The 18274-nt window shown below is 31.6% G+C and overlaps 1 protein-coding gene across 10 annotated transcripts in view; it reads left to right on the forward strand.

Moving 5' to 3' along the window:
- Window positions 1–18274, forward strand: part of LOC111636733 (protein Gawky-like) — a 273290-nt gene that overhangs the window by 154679 nt on the left and 100337 nt on the right. For all 10 annotated transcript variants that reach the window (XM_023382051.1, XM_023382053.1, XM_023382045.1 and 7 more), the window contains one exon: window positions 7501–8976. In XM_023382051.1, the coding sequence (XP_023237819.1) occupies window positions 7501–8976 (1476 nt within the window). The remainder of the gene's footprint in view (window positions 1–7500; window positions 8977–18274) is intronic.

Genomic DNA, 18274 nt, shown 5'->3' on the forward strand with positions numbered 1-18274 from the left:
CACCTTATCCTATTTACTTGTATATAGGACAAGGTGTGACTTTAAAGATCAAAATAAAGAAAATTAGATTTATTAATACAGTTCTAATTTTATTTTATTTAATCACAAATAAATTATCATCAAATGCACGTATTAAGGCAAACAACTTTTTTTTTGATGCTATCACCTTTTGTCTAGTCAAACTTGTCCTCCAAAGCTTCATTACAATTCTCCTATTTTTCACTTTTACTCCATAAAGCATCGTCCTCTGATCCATTGTGTGAATTTAAAATGCAGTATTTCCTGAATGACTGCTATCAGCTTTTGAAGATTGTTTTTCTATGCACTTGATACCCATGTAGCAAAACCAAAAGATTATAATGCACATGACAGGAAAGTTTCTTTTTAATGATTCAGAATGTACAAATATTCATTTAAAATACTAATTTAACAAATATGAAATAACTACATTTATAATCATTGCTAAGTGACTAAAGGCAGCATGATCTATACATGGTTCACAAAAATTATTGCAAAAACGCAAAGGATCCTTCGCTCACGCATATAGGACAACCTAGGTTTTTGAAGCAGTGAAAAATGAATAAAAACCTCGTCTTATAAACAATAAATATGGTATTTGAATATTTTTTTGGCATGGAATATGTTATCATATTTCACATTAATTTCTATGGGGAAAATTGTTGTGCATTATGAGTAAGGTTCTGGAACGCATTATGCTCATTAATCAAGGTTCCACTGTGTGTATATGTTACTGTGAAAGACCAAAATTAGAGAATGTCGATATTCTCCAGTGAATGCTGACACATACAAAATATGTTGGTGAAAGACCGAATATTTGGTTATATTATTATACATTCAAACAATCACCAGTGTATGTCAACAAGCACAGATAAGCTCTGGTGGAGGTCAAAATGACTTCTGAGAAGCCGATGTTGACAGAGGCGACAGTCTGTTGCCAAATTCTTCTCCATTTCCTTCTGCTCAAATTGGTGATACCATAAGAATACATGTCCGTACCGATGATGACCGTGGCCGTACAGATGCCCGAAATGTGTTGGCAGTTGTAGTTGGAATAGAAGACTCCGACTATTATAAATTAGCAAACAAAAATGGTACCCTCAAGCAGCTCTATACCCATAATCAGTTTGTAATTTGTAATAAAAAGTTACTTTCCATAGATGAGCTTTCTTTTCAAGAAATATCACTGAAGAAGCGGCTGCAGCTAATTCGAAAAGTGGAGGGCAAGGCTATACATGCTGTCGTTGCAAAAAAAAGCGTTCCACGAATAAATGCAGTTGTAAAAGCAAGGGACTCTTGTGCAATTCAAAGGGCCATAACAGTTTAAGTTGTTGCAATAAATCAAATTATATACTGTTAATCACATAATATGTGTGTGTGTAATTTTGTGTATTATTTTTCTTTTCTGATTAAGAATTTACTGTTCGTTTTAGGTTCAATAGTTTATTTACAAGTGCTGTTACTTAAGTTTTCTCCTATTCTGACATATTAAAAAGTTGCATTTTTGTCTTAACATAATAAAAACATTTTTATTCAACATTCACCATCAGTGCATGCTGATTGTTGACGTTTGCTGGTGTAAGTGAGAGATAATGATATTTAGCAAATATTTCGTACATACACGAAACGAGCAGATGCTGACATTCACTGGAGAATCTCGACATTCACCAGATATCGGTTATTCACAGTAACATATATGTATAATCTTATAATATAATCGAGATTGGTTGATAATGATAATCAAAATAATAATAAGCGCAGAGCCCAAACAGTTAGGAGTTGAAAATTGAAATTTAGTACACGGTTAGGGTATGTCATGAGAATGTACTCTAAGAAGGGATTTTTTTGAAATTCCCACCACGGGGGAGAGAGAGGGTTAAGGATTACCCCAAAGAACTCTGCTTCTACTGTACTATTTTAGATGCCTATTTTGCATTTATGCATGAAATCGAACATATTTTTAGACCCTTCTAAAAATTCTCAATGACATTTAGTGTTCCATCATATATAAAGTTGACACGGGAAGTGTATGCGCATAAGTTTGCTTTATTCAGATTCTTTGTCTTAATGTTCAATTTTATGCTTGAATTTATATTTATGAATGATTATGGAAGATCCAGCTTATTTTTCGAATTTAGTAAACCTGAAGAAAAATCCAGAAAGAGTTAAGAAAACATTTATTATTCATCACTTAGTGATACTATGCACCAGTTAGTGGTTGCAGTGAGTCTTAATTATCATTATCCTGGTGTGGTAAGCAGATATCTAAAAATTTTCTAATTAGTCTCAGAAGAGGGGGGACCTAATTCTTGCACACAATGAAAGATCAGCTATAATCTAATAATCTTAATCTTTGCTATTGTTACTTTTTGTCCTACAATGCTGGACTCATCTGTTAGTGTGTGTGTGTGTATGTACGTATATAACAAAATTCTGTTATAGAATTTTTTGATACCCTGTTACTCCCCTACTTACGAACAGTATGACTGTACGTATAAAATTTAAATTTTGCATTTGTTCTGACGTTCTTTTGCTGCTCATAGGGTGGCATTGAAGTCAGTCTGTGGCCAGTAATATATTATAATTTTTTAGTAAATAAATAATGTGGGTTTATTTCTATTGCAAATCACCATTTGTGTTCATACATGTTCTGAAGTTTGATTACTGCCTGTGAGATAGTGTCAGAGTCCGTAACATTAGCAGTAAATGCAATTATTCCATTGTTTGCAAATTTTTAAACTTATGATTAGTGCTTCAAAAATGCCTCCAAAATGTAAATCTAGCATTTGTATTGTATTGTATTGTATTGTATTGTATTGTATAGTAAATCTAGCAGTGGAGATAAATGCAAGAAGTGTCACTCTATTACCATGGAAAATAAATGACATTATAAAACTAAGTATGTTAGGTGAAAAACACTCGTTTGTAACATTCGTTACTAAGCAGTAGTGAATGGGTAAACTAGTGTAATGTATTTTATTAAGTACATTGAAGGATCAAACCCTAACAGTATGTGGTTATTCTGTGTACAAGTGTACTTTCTATGTTAGTTTGACTTACAATTTCATTTACAATTACATTTCAACTATGACAAAATTTTGGTAACTTGTTTATAAGTAAGGGAGCTCCTGTATTATTTATTTTATGAGTAAATGTTCACAAGAAATATCTTTAATCAATTCCTAATTCAATACTTGTTAAGATTAATTAATGTTGTTGAAAAAAGTTTACAATAATTACTGTTGTTGTTAATTTTAAGAATATTGTTTGAACAAAATTTATAAATTAAATGTATAAATATTTGTTACATACAGTTGTTTGGGATTTGCCATTACCATTAATATCTACTAATAATTTGCAATCTTAATACATGTTTAAAAGAGTTGAAAGATTTCTAACAAACTGAAATTTTCTGTGGATCAGTTTTTTACTGGAATAAAACAGTACTCTAATATCTGTATATTAGAAATTGCTATTACTATGAAATTTTCCATAAATTTTTGCTATTATCACATGTCAGCTTATTATCATATTATTTTTAAAAAATGCTAGTATAGTAGTCTTGATTATTAAAGGTACATGGGTTTCTCTGAAAGTTTCTGGATGTGGAAAATGTATTTAGGTATATGGCAACGTCTGTTGCATATGTAGTAAAGCAAATCTTAGCATTTTCATCAAGAAATGTCACTAGTCATCCATTAGTCATTGCAAGTATGCAAAATAGAAATGGTGCCACTTTATTAGAAATCAACTCATAAAAACAAATTTATGAAATTTAATGTAATGAAAATATACAAATTGTACTTAACTAAGATATGAAGTTAAAGATGTACTTTAATCAAAAAAGGATTTAAATTATGTCTTGTATTTAAATTTGATATTCATACTCATGTTGAGTAACTCTTCTTTCAACGTTTAAATATTTTATAGTCTAAAACAGGGTTTCTTAAAGATTTTTTATTCACAACCCCATTTATGATTGTGATTTTTTTTTGTGATTCAAAAAATATGAAACAAAGATATATACAAATTTGCAAAAACAATAATGGTGTACTACCACAGTTCACTCTTGTGTTACAATGGAAAAAAGACAACTGAATACACTGAAAAGTGACAACACTACACTAGTTCACACTACAATCGGTGTTGCTGAATCATTGTCTCGCTGCACCAGAAGTGACACAAAGCGCAAATCACGAAACTTATGACACAAAGCGTGCCATTTTCAAACTCTCAAAAATCATTTTCAATATTTTGCATTAAAATCTCCTGACCCCCAAGATTTCTCTAAGTGACCCCAAATGCGGTCACAACCCATAGTTTAAAAAGCCCTGGTCTAAATGATTTTGATATCTAAATTAAGGTACATTTATCTTTAATGTTATAAAATGGTTAGTTTAGTATCTGAACATTGAAAAAGTATTTTCAGTGTCTAAAAATTTTTATTGAAAACTGTCTTAAAATTAATCTTGTTTTTTGTATTGATTTGTTCTGCTGTTTTATTTGTGTGTGAAAAATTACAAGAAAATAAAACAATAAAATATTTTATGATAGAAATTGTTTAAAATGATGAATGTACTAGATTTCAAATGAGACAGTTCTTCAAACTTGTTAGTCATTGAATTGGCCATTAGCCATTGGCAACATTATTAATACATGTTTGTTACTGCTTGTTATATATGCTAAATCCTGTTAATCTTTTTATTTAATTGCGAATGTTTTTGACCCTGTTTAAATTAGCTTCAGCCAATAATGGTTGTAAATTTCTAGAATAACTTACATTTGAACTTAGTAATATGTTGTTTAAAAAAGAATGAGTGTTCTTAAATTTAGAAGACGTGAACATATTTTGAAACACAAAAATAATGTATGAAATAAAATGCAAACATAAACAAAGAAGAAAATGAGATAAAAATTGTGCAAAAGAAAGATATAATGGCATATCTAATTTATAGCTTTAATACACTGTTGGCTAAATGAGTAAAGTTCTTACTATCTAGGACAAGTTCCCAGCTTTCATTGAGCAACATAGCATCATTAGTGTTAACACTGTTAATGCTTTTATTAGTGATTTACAAAACATCTACAGGATTTTTATTGTGTGTGCAAATGAATTTGCTTTCAGTGTCTTCATTTCTCTAAACTGTAAAAATATATCTATAATTGCAATACAATTGACACTGAACTTTGAATGTACTGCTTCCTGAACTTTTGAATGCACAGCCTCTCAACCCAATGAAGTGCTACTTCCATTATATGTTTGCTGTGCTATTTAGGATTAAATTTTCTTTCATATGTTAGTTTTCTGTTTCAAAATATGATAATTCCTTTGAAATTTAAAAACACACTTTTTTTAAAAAAAAAAAAAAACTTGTTTTTTCTCTGAGTTGTGTATCAGCTGTTGTAGAAGTTTACAACTGTTATGGCAGAAACTGATCTAAAAACTAAATTAATACAAAAGTTGCTTTTAGCCCTTGATATAATTATATCAATTAAATTAAATTATCCACAACCGTGAGGCAGATAATAGTGAGGGCTTATCAGACCAATGATGGGCACAAATGCTTAGGAATCAAAGCGAAAACAATTTAATAAACTCAAAAAGTTACTACATAAGTGTGAAAACGAAAACCCAAAATGCATTTCGGACTATTTTCCCAATTTTCCCTGTTTTCTATTGGGAAAATAGTCCAAAATGCATTTTGGGTTTTCGTTTTCACACTTATGTAGTAACTTTTTGAGTTTATTAAATTGTTTTCACTTTGATTCCTAAGCGTTTGTGCCCATCATTGGTCTGATAAGCCCTCACTATTATCTGCCTCACGGTTGTGGATAATTTAATTTAATTGATATATATGATCTAAAAATGTTCAAAAACATTCTCAGTTAAGATGATTAATTGGCTTAGGCTTCTATAGCAAGCAGTAATAGAAACATATATTATTCTTCAAAAATGAAAGTTTTGAGCATTATTATAGATTTTCTGTTAAATAAAATATAACTGTGTTTTGTGATGTCCTGTCAAATCATAAATTCATAAATATTGATAAATTATTACATGTAACAAACATCTAATCCAAAACTTGCAATAGTAGGGGGAGAGTCAAAACATAAGTAAAATTTTCATATGACAGTATTACAGAATAATGGAGAGAAATGAAATAAAAATATCTGCTTTTCTTCATAACCCTTCATCTTTGTGCATATGGTCCACCAATGTATGAGCTTCTGGATATCCTCTGAAAAACATTATTTCAGTTGGATCTTGAGCCAGGTCTGCATCATTTCCTGCATCTATCTCTTTATCATCTGAAAATTTTTTTATCACAAATGACTTTTTAGGAGTTCAAACAGTTGAAAATTGCAGGTGAGGAAAGATATTCCTTTAAGTTTGTAACAGTGCAAATGTCTTATTAATTCATTGCTTGTGGTATATTGTCTACTTTTTCAGAACCAGTTTGCTGCAAGCTTTGTGATATCTCAACTTGTTATTCCCAATGTTGTGGGCTTATTCATGACTCAGGCTAAACTCTTCTACATTTATGAATTCTCTGATCAATTTCCTCTGTTGTTTCCACAGTGATCAGGTGTCTAGAACAATTGGCATTGTTCACATTTTCTCCCAATTCTTGAATATTTGTATTTACTGATACACAGCCACATGATAAACCAGTGTTTCTCAACCTCTAATGAATCGTCGCCCCCTTCAATAAAACCGTTACGTAGTATCACCCCCTTTACTATAAATTCCGATGCCAAGGGCCAAGGCTAATGCCAAATTCGTACTGCATTGAATAGACTAGTGACTAGTATAATGTTATTTGTTTAATTATTGTACGTTATAATGAATAAAATATCTAATTATTCTTAATATAATGTTTTACTATATTGCCCTCAAAATATAAATTGTTACTAATTGCCCCCTCAGCATGGAAAAACGCCCACATGGGGGCGATATTGCCCCCCCCCCCCATTGAGAAACACTGTGATAAACAGTTCTTGCTATGCTGACTTTTATTTGGTGATAAATTTCATTGATTTCATTTCCTCAGCATTCAAAAATAAACAAAAATTATATCACTTCAAGTCACTTTCACACTGTAGCATTACGATTTGAAAATTGCACTGTCAGATACAGATGTAGCAGTGCTTATTCAGTGTATGTGTAATGAACCATTTTGGTTTAGAGATTAACAGATTATCTAACATTCTAATTGTAATGGCAGTTATTACATAATACTTAAACTGACTTTCCTTCATAACTTTCTGCATGAGTATTACATTTAAGTATATTTTTCTGGTTGGATATATATTTGATTACATTTATTACCATTTTGTTTTGATTTTCAAAATATGAAAAACATACATGCATATTTGTTTTTATGCTAAAAATAAAGTTCAAAATAAATGTGTAGTATTTTGAATATTAAGAAGTTTATTTATATTGATGATAATTTAACAATAGTCTAATTATATTTACAGATGGCGAATTTAATATTTGGGGTGAACCAGGAAACGCCTGGGAAAAAGTGAGTGTGGATGATCATAATAAAGACAGTCAATCAGACATGACTTTGGAAACATCGTCGGGTAATGTCAGTACCCCAAATTCTCTTTCTGGATCTGTGATATCTAGCTCAAGCCTCTGTGGTGTGCAAGGTACAACCACCTGTATCATTGCTTCCACTGGTGGAAGTCTCCACAACCACAGTAACGCTCACCATGGAGTGCAAAGCTCCAATGCAAATTCCTTTGAAGCCAGTCACTGTTCAGGTTCTTCCATGCTGGGTGGATGCACCCTGAACCAGGGTAATCCTCAGAGCAGCAGCAATAGTCAGAGTGCACAATCTCCCTCATCTACTGAATGGGGGACTACTAATTTTGAGCCAATGGACTCCTCTATCATATGGGGTGGAGCAAGTACTGTTGGTGACAGACCTCAGGGCAGTAATATCCCACAGAACCAAAAACAAAACCCCATAGGGGCCAAAAATACTTCAGACTTAAGCCTGCAACAGGCTACTACTTGTTCAAATAATCCTCATGGTAATTCAGTAAATGGACAGTCATCACATCAGCAAGATATGCAATCAGGTTTGCACAGTGCTGATTGCATGGAAAGATATAGTGACTGTGTCTCAGGAACAGCAAGCCCTTTATCTGGGCCTGCCAATCACTCCTCAAATGGAAGAAGTTTTCCAGGGTGTAATAATAATAATAGTTTCGGAAATGGATTAGGAAGTGGAGGACATTCCAATAACCTTCATCAATCTCAGAACCAGCATCTAGTAGGTAATTCACATGCTGGGGAATCCTGTAGTTCTCACAGCCAGAACATTTCCTATGGTGCTCAGTACAATTCTTCTAATAATATGCCCAATAGTCAGGTATCAGGAAATGATCACAGTTCCTCAAATATCCAGAACAACCCACCCTATCCAGGATGGCAAGGGCTCAATTCAGGAGCCAATGGTTCTTCCTATAAAGGATGGAACATTCCAGAAAATAGTGTATCAGGGAGAAATGCTTATGTGAATCATAGCAGTCACACAAATGCAAATACACCAGATAGTTCAAAAAATGGAGGATCCAGTCATAAAACAAACAGTGGTAGTATTATAAATTGTAATATATTATCTCATTCTGCTGAATCATCCAGTGACAATATGTATGAGGGATTAATAGGTGCAACTGGAGGATCTAATACCCCACCACTAGACAGTATTGCTAGGAATAACAATGGAAACTATCAGAGAGAGAGTACAAATTCTGGGTGGGGTATGCCACCTCGTATGGGCCTTCTTGGTGGTGGTGAAAGTTCTTTAAATAATGGTACTTCAAGTTGGGGTGGACCACCACCAGCAGGAACCAGTTCTGGGTGGTCTAACAGTTCTAGACAGAATTCGGGACCATCAACTGATCTAGCAACTACACCAAATCAAGGAGAAACGTCAACTGGTAAGCCTATTTTTTTTATAACTTATTAGTTATTACAGTAGAGCGCCAATTATCCGAAAGAATTCCAGTTGGCAAATTTAAATTTTTTCCAGTGCTGTGGCACTGCAATCTTTTGCTATGTCTTGGGCTACTCAAATATTTTACGTTTTTGATACTAAATTAACTTCTGAAGTAAACTTTTTATTGTTTTTATACTTTTCAATATATTTATTTTGTTTGTACAAAATAAAAAAATAATTTTTAACGATACAATAGTCATCGTTAGGCTTAACATCGACGAAAATTCAACGCAGAGCGACACGCAACAGAGAAAAATTTCAACATGGGATAAATTAATATATTTTTTCGTACATAATCGGTTATCCGAAATATCGATTTTCCGAACAACCCCAGTCCACAATTGATTCGGATAATCGACGCTCTACTGTAATTATAGATTAGATTTAGTAGGACAAAATGAAAATCTAATTTTCTGGAATCTTATATTTGTTAATTTATATTTTAGTATATCATGACTTAAAAAAGGAAGTAGAATACAATCAACTTGCTGTAATTTTTTTTAATAATAATAATTATTTATTGATTGATTAAGCTGTTTTCCATGGTGTAAGAATACAGCTGATAGCACTCCTATTGTTTGACTGTCGAAAACTTGTGTCAGGACCCTCTTTGATCTATATAGGCTCTTGTGTTACCAACTCCAACCAACCAACTTGTCAGGAATGTAGTCGTACTTCAGACATTTTTCACCATGTGCCATTTTATTGGAAAGTCCATTTTGTATCGTTTACCATTTACCATTGCCTCATTTGATAGTGTTTTTAAGAAATTCTTACAAAGTCATGTCTTTTAAGTTATATGTGCATAATTGCAAAGAAACAAGTAATAAATGTATTTAAGCACCAAAAGATTTAGAATTGTTTAAAAATGGAAACGAGTGATATTTTTACCAGATTCATTGCTTGAATTAGTTTGACACACATCTGAGTCATTATTACTTTTATACCTGCTTTTCAGTGGATCCTCCACAAAGTCTAGCAGTTATGATACACTTCTTTTCGCTACACATTCCTGAAGTCTATAATGCAAAAGTGGGCTGTTTAAGGCAAAAACCCAATTTGCTCTACTGACATCCTCACAACCTCATCTCTGCTTTTCCATGCATCATCACATACTTATTTTATGACTTTCTCATAGGAAGCAGACTGTTTCTGAAATTTGTAAATTCTTCATTCTCAGTAGCAATCCACTCTTCCCATTTTTTCTCACCATGTTTAGCAAGAGTATTGGTATAAGTATTGAGGAATCGTATTAAAGGGGCTATACTGCTTGGAATGTAGTAAATATTATTTTGTTGTTTCATTGTGACCTATACATCTTTTCATAAATGTTCTTGAGCCAAGACCATAAGAAGTAAACATTTCAGATTGAATAAGGAATTGTGTTGGGTATTCCAAGAATTGTAATATACTCTTCTATAAACATTTTTTTATCATTACTCCAACTTTCATTCCATACACAAGACAGCTTTTTGGGAAGTTTTTTCTTTATTTTTCAAATATAAATGTAGGAGACAATCTCCAAATTTTTCTGTTTTTGGATCATACACAATAGTCAGTTCAATAGAGAAGTGCACTTTTTTTTCCTTCCAGCATTTATCTGTCTTAATAACCTTAAAATCCATGGAATATTTGGCTGACAGATCAAACTGGAACTGGGATTCATCAAATGAGTTCATATTATGATATATTTCTTCATGCCATTTGAAAATGTTTTACTTTGTCAGATGCCTTTTGGGCATTTTTTTCCCTACACTAGTAACATGATATTTGACAAATTTATTCCTGTGCAGAAAATGGATCAACCACCTATGTGATGCCTTAAGTTCTGATTTGGTTTGGGTAATTTTGGAGAAAGCTGTTCTTCTATTTCATGAGTATTATTACCAGTAATATCACCTTTTCACCACACCTCTTTAATCCACTTAACCAATGCTCATTCCATTTTTGGATATCTATCACCAGTTTTATAATGAAGATAACTCATTTTTATACTTTAATTTTCTGTCACTAGATGCAACCAAAATGTCGTGTTTTTTCATAAGCAGCCCTTAGGTAGGGGTGTACCAGTATCAATACTATGTAAATAATTTTCTTAGATACAAGTAGTTTTTGTGCTCAATACTTTTCTCATATATCTGATTTGGTATTGTTACACTATTCACACAGGTAAGATTCAATTCAACTGAAATTGGAATTTGCAGCTAAAACAAAAACCAGGTTTGGGTTTTAAAGTCAGTTTCAACCAAAATTAAATCTAACACTATTTTTGGTTAAGTTAAACTTATATAGTAAACAATAATGACCAAAAATCAATAAATTTATTACTTCAAATTTTATTTTCAGAATCTATATACAATTCAGATTACTATTTATAAATTTGCCAATTATTTGAAAAACTTGAAAATATATTAAAATTTCAAATCAACTGATACAGTATTGGTAACATTTAGTTTATATTAGAAATAGATTTTAATAATTTGTTAGTAATAAATATGCTTTATTCAAATTAATTACATTTTATTATACAAAACATTCAAAATTCAATCTACAGAATGAACAGCAACAGCTGGCAAGATTTACAGTTTTAATGCTCGGTATCAATACTGGCTGGTATCAATACTTTGAGATCATTACCAATACTTTAAATGTGGTTTTAAAATATTGACACTGCTATCAAAACTACTTGTGATACCTGTGTTGTGATACCTTGTGGAATTGGGACATCTTTATCTGTAGCATTAATTTTTGCTATCTTAAGTTTTCAAGAAACTACTATACAGTTTTTGAATTTTATATGCTAAAGCCACTTCTTATTTGAACAAATTTTCTTTTATCTGTTTTTGTGTACAAGATTCTTAATAAAATGCTTGACAAATACCAATGTCAACAGAACTCAGACAGTGAATTCCAAGGTTCATTCTCTCACAGGAAAATATAATGGCATGATATAATATGAGATAAAAGTGTTTTTGTCAAAATTGTACAATTTTGACAAAAATACTTTTATCTCATATTAAAAAAATTGTCAAAATTGGACAATTTTTGCACATTTATATTATGGTATGCTATTAAATATGGGAGTAATATATTAAATTTTAGAATATTGATTTTTGAAATCTCGAGTGGTGTGTATTTATGCAAGTTACAGAATTTTTGATTTAATAAGTATCCTTCTAAAGTTAAAACAAGAAAAATTTAAATAGAGTATCTCCATTTCATATATATATCTTACTGTAAAAGTCTTAAGTCCAGTAACTCTTGAAAATTACTGAAAAATTTGCATATTGGACTTTACTGGTACTGACTGGTAAAAGGTCAAAATCCCTGATAAAATGTCCACATTTTGGACTTTACCTATAGGCACGGGTGAAAAAAGTACAGTAATACATCGACTTACGCGATTTTCAAAACTCGTGGATTCGTCTTTTGTTTGAGTGGCACACAGCTCTTGATTACTCACTCCCCCCACACAATTGTTCAGCTTACATGTTTGGATGTGTCGCGCAGAATTGACGCACAGTTACAATTTAGTGTTATTTATTTCTGTGTTTGTTATATATACGGAGACTCGAGAGACTCTATATGGTGATTTCTTGTAACCGTGAATGAATCAAAAGATGTGATAAGATTAACGAGAACATTTATTAGCTTGCTTACATCCGAATTTGGATTTTACACAAATTGCGAAATTATACCCCGACTTACACGAATTCGACTTACGCGGTTATCACTCGGTCCCACCTATCGCATAAGTTTGGGGTATCACTGTATTATATGTATCTGTTGTTTTGTAATGTACTTAAAAATACAAATTAAGAAAATGAAAGTATTCAACCTCAAAAACATGTAATTTTTAATAATGATATAAATAGTTTTTAATGCCATACTATACACCATTTTCTCAACAAATTATTCTCATCAGTTTCACCAACACCTAATTTATGCTGAGCTTAAAATTTTTATTTTGCTGTTTTCAACCTATAAATATAGGCCATTGTCAGGCTTAAGATTATAAAAAGTTTCAAAATGGAACATACCGTTTTTTGAATATCTTACATTTTTAAAATTCAAAAGTAATTTAATTTTTAAAATAAAATGAAGGAAGTGTATATATTAAAACAAATAAAATAAACAAACATTATAAAACAGTAAAGAAAGCTAACTAGANCAAAAGTAATTTAATTTTTAAAATAAAATGAAGGAAGTGTATATATTAAAACAAATAAAATAAACAAACATTATAAAACAGTAAAGAAAGCTAACTAGAAAGAAACATGATTTAAGGGTTTATAAGTCTCATTCTTTTTTCTATTATATACTTCCATGCTGTTGGAAGTGCATTAGCATCCCTAGCATTTAGGCAACGGTTTTTCATTTTTTTTTTTGTAAATTTCAACCTTTTACATCTCCAACGCAATGGATGGAGAATGCATTATTTTAATGACTTTTGCCTTTTCTCATTTTACAACCACTCCTTCAGTCTGCACCATAATTGGTAATATTGTGTTGTGTTCTTTTGTCAATGTTGTATCTATGTTCTCGCAGACGTACCACCAGGTTCTTCTGATCACACCCACATAATCTTTTTCAATTCCTAACTGTTGGTTTTCAAATGGTATTTTATATATCCCAGCTTTTTCTTCCTTTTTTTATGCTGTCTTTATCATTCCACAGTAAGTTACAGATGTTGGGTGCTCTTTTATAGATCATTCTCAAGATTTTATAATAAACTCACTCATTCACCACACCTCCTAATGCTTATTGTGTGTGAATTTGTTAATTTTTTTTGAGATAGTAGTATTTTTTTTTTTTTTTTATTTATCATTCTTATGAAGATGACAAAGGAGTATTTGTTGGCATTAGAAAAAAAAATTATGAAAATGGCTGTTTAGTATTTTTTTTTTTTTTTTAACCTCCTTGAGATGGTCCTGCACATTGGTACAATATAAACATGCTCTTCTAATGAGTGCTTTAAATGCTGATAACTGATACGAGGGTCATTCAATAAGTCCTTAGAAAAAGATAGAAAAACAAATTATTTTAAGTAAATTTTTTTTATTTTTAACATAATCTTCTTTAAGCTCTATACACTTTTCCAAGCATTTCTCCAACCTTTTTAAGCTATCTAAAAACTAAGATTTCGTAAGGTCCTCAAAATAGGCATCTGTTTGGGTGATGACAATCTCATTTGACGTGAATCGTGTCCGCCAAGCCATTTTTTTAAGTTTGGAAATAAAAAAAAGTCATTGGGGGCCAAATATGGTGGATGTGGTAATAATTCAAACTTTAATTCCGTGATTTCGGCCATCAGGTGTGCACCCGTGCATTATCCTGATGGAAGAGGATCTTTTTCTTTTTCAAATGAGGATTTTTTTCCTTGATTTTTTTCGCTCAACCGGTGCAATAACGATACATAATACTTTCCAGTTATTGTTTTTCCTTTTTCCAAGTAATCAGTGTAGATGATTCCGCGTGTATCCAAACAAACCATGGCCATCACCTTCCCACCCAATTTCACTGTCTTCCCCTTCTTTGGAGCCCTTTCACCTTCAAAAACCCACTATTTTGACTGTTCTTTGGTCTCTGGAGTATAATAGTGTATCCATGTTTCGTCCACAGTTATGTATTGATGCAGAATCATCAAGAATGCAACGAAAAAGTGCCAAAATAGCCTCAGAGTCAACCACACGATTACGACAGAGAGCAAACGCGGCACCCATCTTGCCGAGATTTTTTTCGCACCTAATTTTTCATGCAAAATTGAAAACACTGTACCTTGCGATATGCCTGTGGCCTCAACTATTTCACGCACTTTGATTCGTCTATCACTCAAAACCATATCGTGGATTTTGTCAATCATTTTGGGAGTAGTCATTTCCACTGGATGTCCCGAACGATGTTCATCTTTTGTGGATGTACGACGACGTTTGAACTCATTTACCCAATTGTAAACAGTTGCAAACACAGGAGCAGATGTGCCATGAACTTCATCCAACTCAGCTTTGATCTCTTTCGGTGTTAAGCCTTTTAAATATAAATGTTTAATCACTGCTCGAAACTCACTTTTTTCCATTTTTCTAAATAAACAAAAGTTTCTTGCTTCAATCATCAATAAAAATTAAACCATGTGATGGATATGACTGAGACTTTCACAACTGTCTAGGGAGAAATGATGCTTACAAAAAAGTGCCATTTTTGAGGCTATGAACACCATCTATTGGATTTTCTAAGGACTTATTGAACAACCCTTGTATTTGTGTGTGTTATTGAACCAAGATGGTATGTAGAGAGTAGCATGCATGGGTTTTAAATACACACCTGCGTGTATTTAAATTAATTAATTAAATTAAAACCCACATCACAAATGCATTTAAATAGTTTGAAACGCTACAATATTATTTTATGTATTCTTGAGTTGGAACATTTATAATAAGCCTGATGATGGCTTGTATTAATAGGTTGAAAACATTAGCAAAATAAAAGAATTTTAAGCCCAACAAAAATTAGGTGTTGGTGAAATTGGTATTACAATATACAGTAGAGTGTCGTTTATCCAAATCAATTGGGGAATGGGATTGTTCGTATAATTTATTTTTCGGATAACCGATTATGCATGAAAAAATATATTAACCAATCCCATGTTGAAATTTTTCTCTGTTGCGTGTCACTTTGCTTTGAATTTTCGTCGATGTTAAGCCTGACGAAAACTTTTTAAAATAATAATCGTGGATATTGTATCGTTAAAAATTATTTTTTTATTTTCTATAAATAAAATAAATATACTGAAAAATATAAAAACCAAAAAAATTTACTTTAGNAGATTATAAAAAGTTTCAAAATGGAACATACCGTTTTTTGAATATCTTACATTTTTAAAATTCAAAAGTAATTTAATTTTTAAAATAAAATGAAGGTGTGTATATTAAATAAATAAAATAAATATACTGAAAAATATAAAAACCAAAAAAATTTACTTTAGAAGCTGATCTACTATCAAAAATGTTTGATTCAACACGACACACAGTCCTCAGAAAAACATCACACAAAAGTGCTAGTGCTGCCAGCACTTTTTGTTGCCAACAAAATAAATATTGGAGTAGCCCAAGATATAGCCAAAGATTGCAGCGCCACAGCACTAGCGAAAATTTAAGTTTGCTGACTGGAATTCTTTCGGATAAACGACGCTTTAGTGTACTTTAATTTTTATTACTTGTGTGGCTGTAGTTTTTGTTTCCAGGTTAACAAATCTAGTGGCCGCTGGCAAACAAATACTCCTAAATATCATGCTCTAGTTATAATAAACATTAGGTTATTCTAAAGTAGAAAATTTTTTTATAATTTCAAACAAATTTATGCGAACAGTAATTGTGATGATAGAGATTCACTTGTTTGAATAAAGTTTACTATTATGACATTTAGAATTGCACAGCAAAGATGACTTGCACAAACATTTTTTTGTTTAACACTTTAAAATCAATTGCACTTTTTGTACCCTTGGCTTCCACGAAAGATAGTTTGTGAAATCTTCTTGTACACTAACTTTTTTCCTACTTCCTCAATACTGAGAAAATTTTCTTTGCACAGTGTAAATTGATTCCTAGTGTATAATGACTTCAGTTTTCTGACCTTACTGCCAAGTTGATAAAATTCATTATACTCAATATTTAAAACAACTATTATTGATTTGTGTGTGCTCAGTGTATATATGCGATATTTGCTCAGTATACATCCAGTACTTTGATTCTTACATTCTGTCCAACTGAAGGTTTTGTAATTTTGTTACAAGACGCTGTTTTCATTTTCTTTCCATTTCAAGGCCTTCTTTGGCAGTTTTTTAAAAAGCATTACTTTTTTGACCCTGTTATAAGCTGTTTGAGTGACAACATAGCTCTCAGGAGATGATGCTAGGTCTGTTCTCTCAGTTTCAACTGTCAAATGCTTTGTCTGCTCCAACTGTTTTTTTTTTTTTTTTTTTTTTCTTCTTCTTCTTCTTTTTGCTAACCACCTGCAGCCTTGTTCTCTGCTCCAATTGTACTTACTAGCTGCATTCCTTCATTTCCACACATTTAACGTTTTTTCCAAATATTCATTTCATTTAATAATGTGAAATGACTGAGCTGGAAGCATCCACTTTCATTGGAACACCCTATATAGCTTTATATGGTGAACATTTGAGCCCCTCATAAGCTGTATTCTTCATTGCATGCACAAACTTCAAGTCTTTAGACCATTTTGAAGTTTTATTTATTTCATCCAAGTTGATAGCATATTTCTGATGTCTAGGTTTACATGTGACTGTTTTCCATGAACTATGTTTATATCAGCCCATATACCACATAAACATTGGCTTGGTTACAAAACACTCTACCGTTGTCAGAATGAAGGATATTAGATGCACTGAAAGTTGTGAAAATATCTGAAAAATCACATGCAACTTCCTCAGCCGTTGTCTATTTTAATGATCGTAGAATAATAAATTTTGACAAATGATCCTGGTATACCAAATATGAACAGTTCATCAAAAATAAAGAATTTTGTCTGCTCTAGTAGACACTGATGCTATTAGTTTTTCATCATCTCCAATGTTGAGATCATCATACCCCTTCCAATGTATATAGTGAACAGATTTTTTTTACTAGCCACAGTTTTTGCATTTTTCACTTCACTTAACAAAGTGTTAGGGTACATTGCTCATTAGTTAAGAATTGTTGTCTTCTGATTCATTAACTCAGTTAAAAGTTCATAAAATCTGCTATATATTACGTCATCACTCTGTTGCATCAAAAGCAAGACTTATATTAACACAAAAAAAATACTACAATAGACAACTTATTCATCCACACTGTTTATTTCTTGCCAAATTTCACAGTAAATTTATTTTAAGAAATTTAATAAAAAATCATTACAGTAACACTTTCATTATTTTAATTTAGATTTTTAGGTATATTAGAAAACAACAGATACCTATGAACACTTTTTTTCATCTGAGTGTATTGGTAAACTGGACTTTTACTAGTCAATACCAATAAATGTCCTGATTTACTGGTAATTTCTGAGTTACAAGACTTTGGACTTTTATAGTAACATATATGTAACGATCACACATCTGTTTTATATCAGATATGCAATAGCTATGATACTTTGATTTAAGTATTATATTAACTCTTGCTTCTTATTAATTACATTGTTATGTAATAAAAATATTTTTAACTTTGGCCTCTTTTATAGGTCAATAT

This window comes from Centruroides sculpturatus, unplaced genomic scaffold, assembly GCF_000671375.1.
Source record: "Centruroides sculpturatus isolate CEXI.00-Female unplaced genomic scaffold, Cexi_2.0 scaffold1083, whole genome shotgun sequence".
Classification (NCBI taxonomy): Eukaryota; Metazoa; Arthropoda; class Arachnida; order Scorpiones; family Buthidae; genus Centruroides; species Centruroides sculpturatus.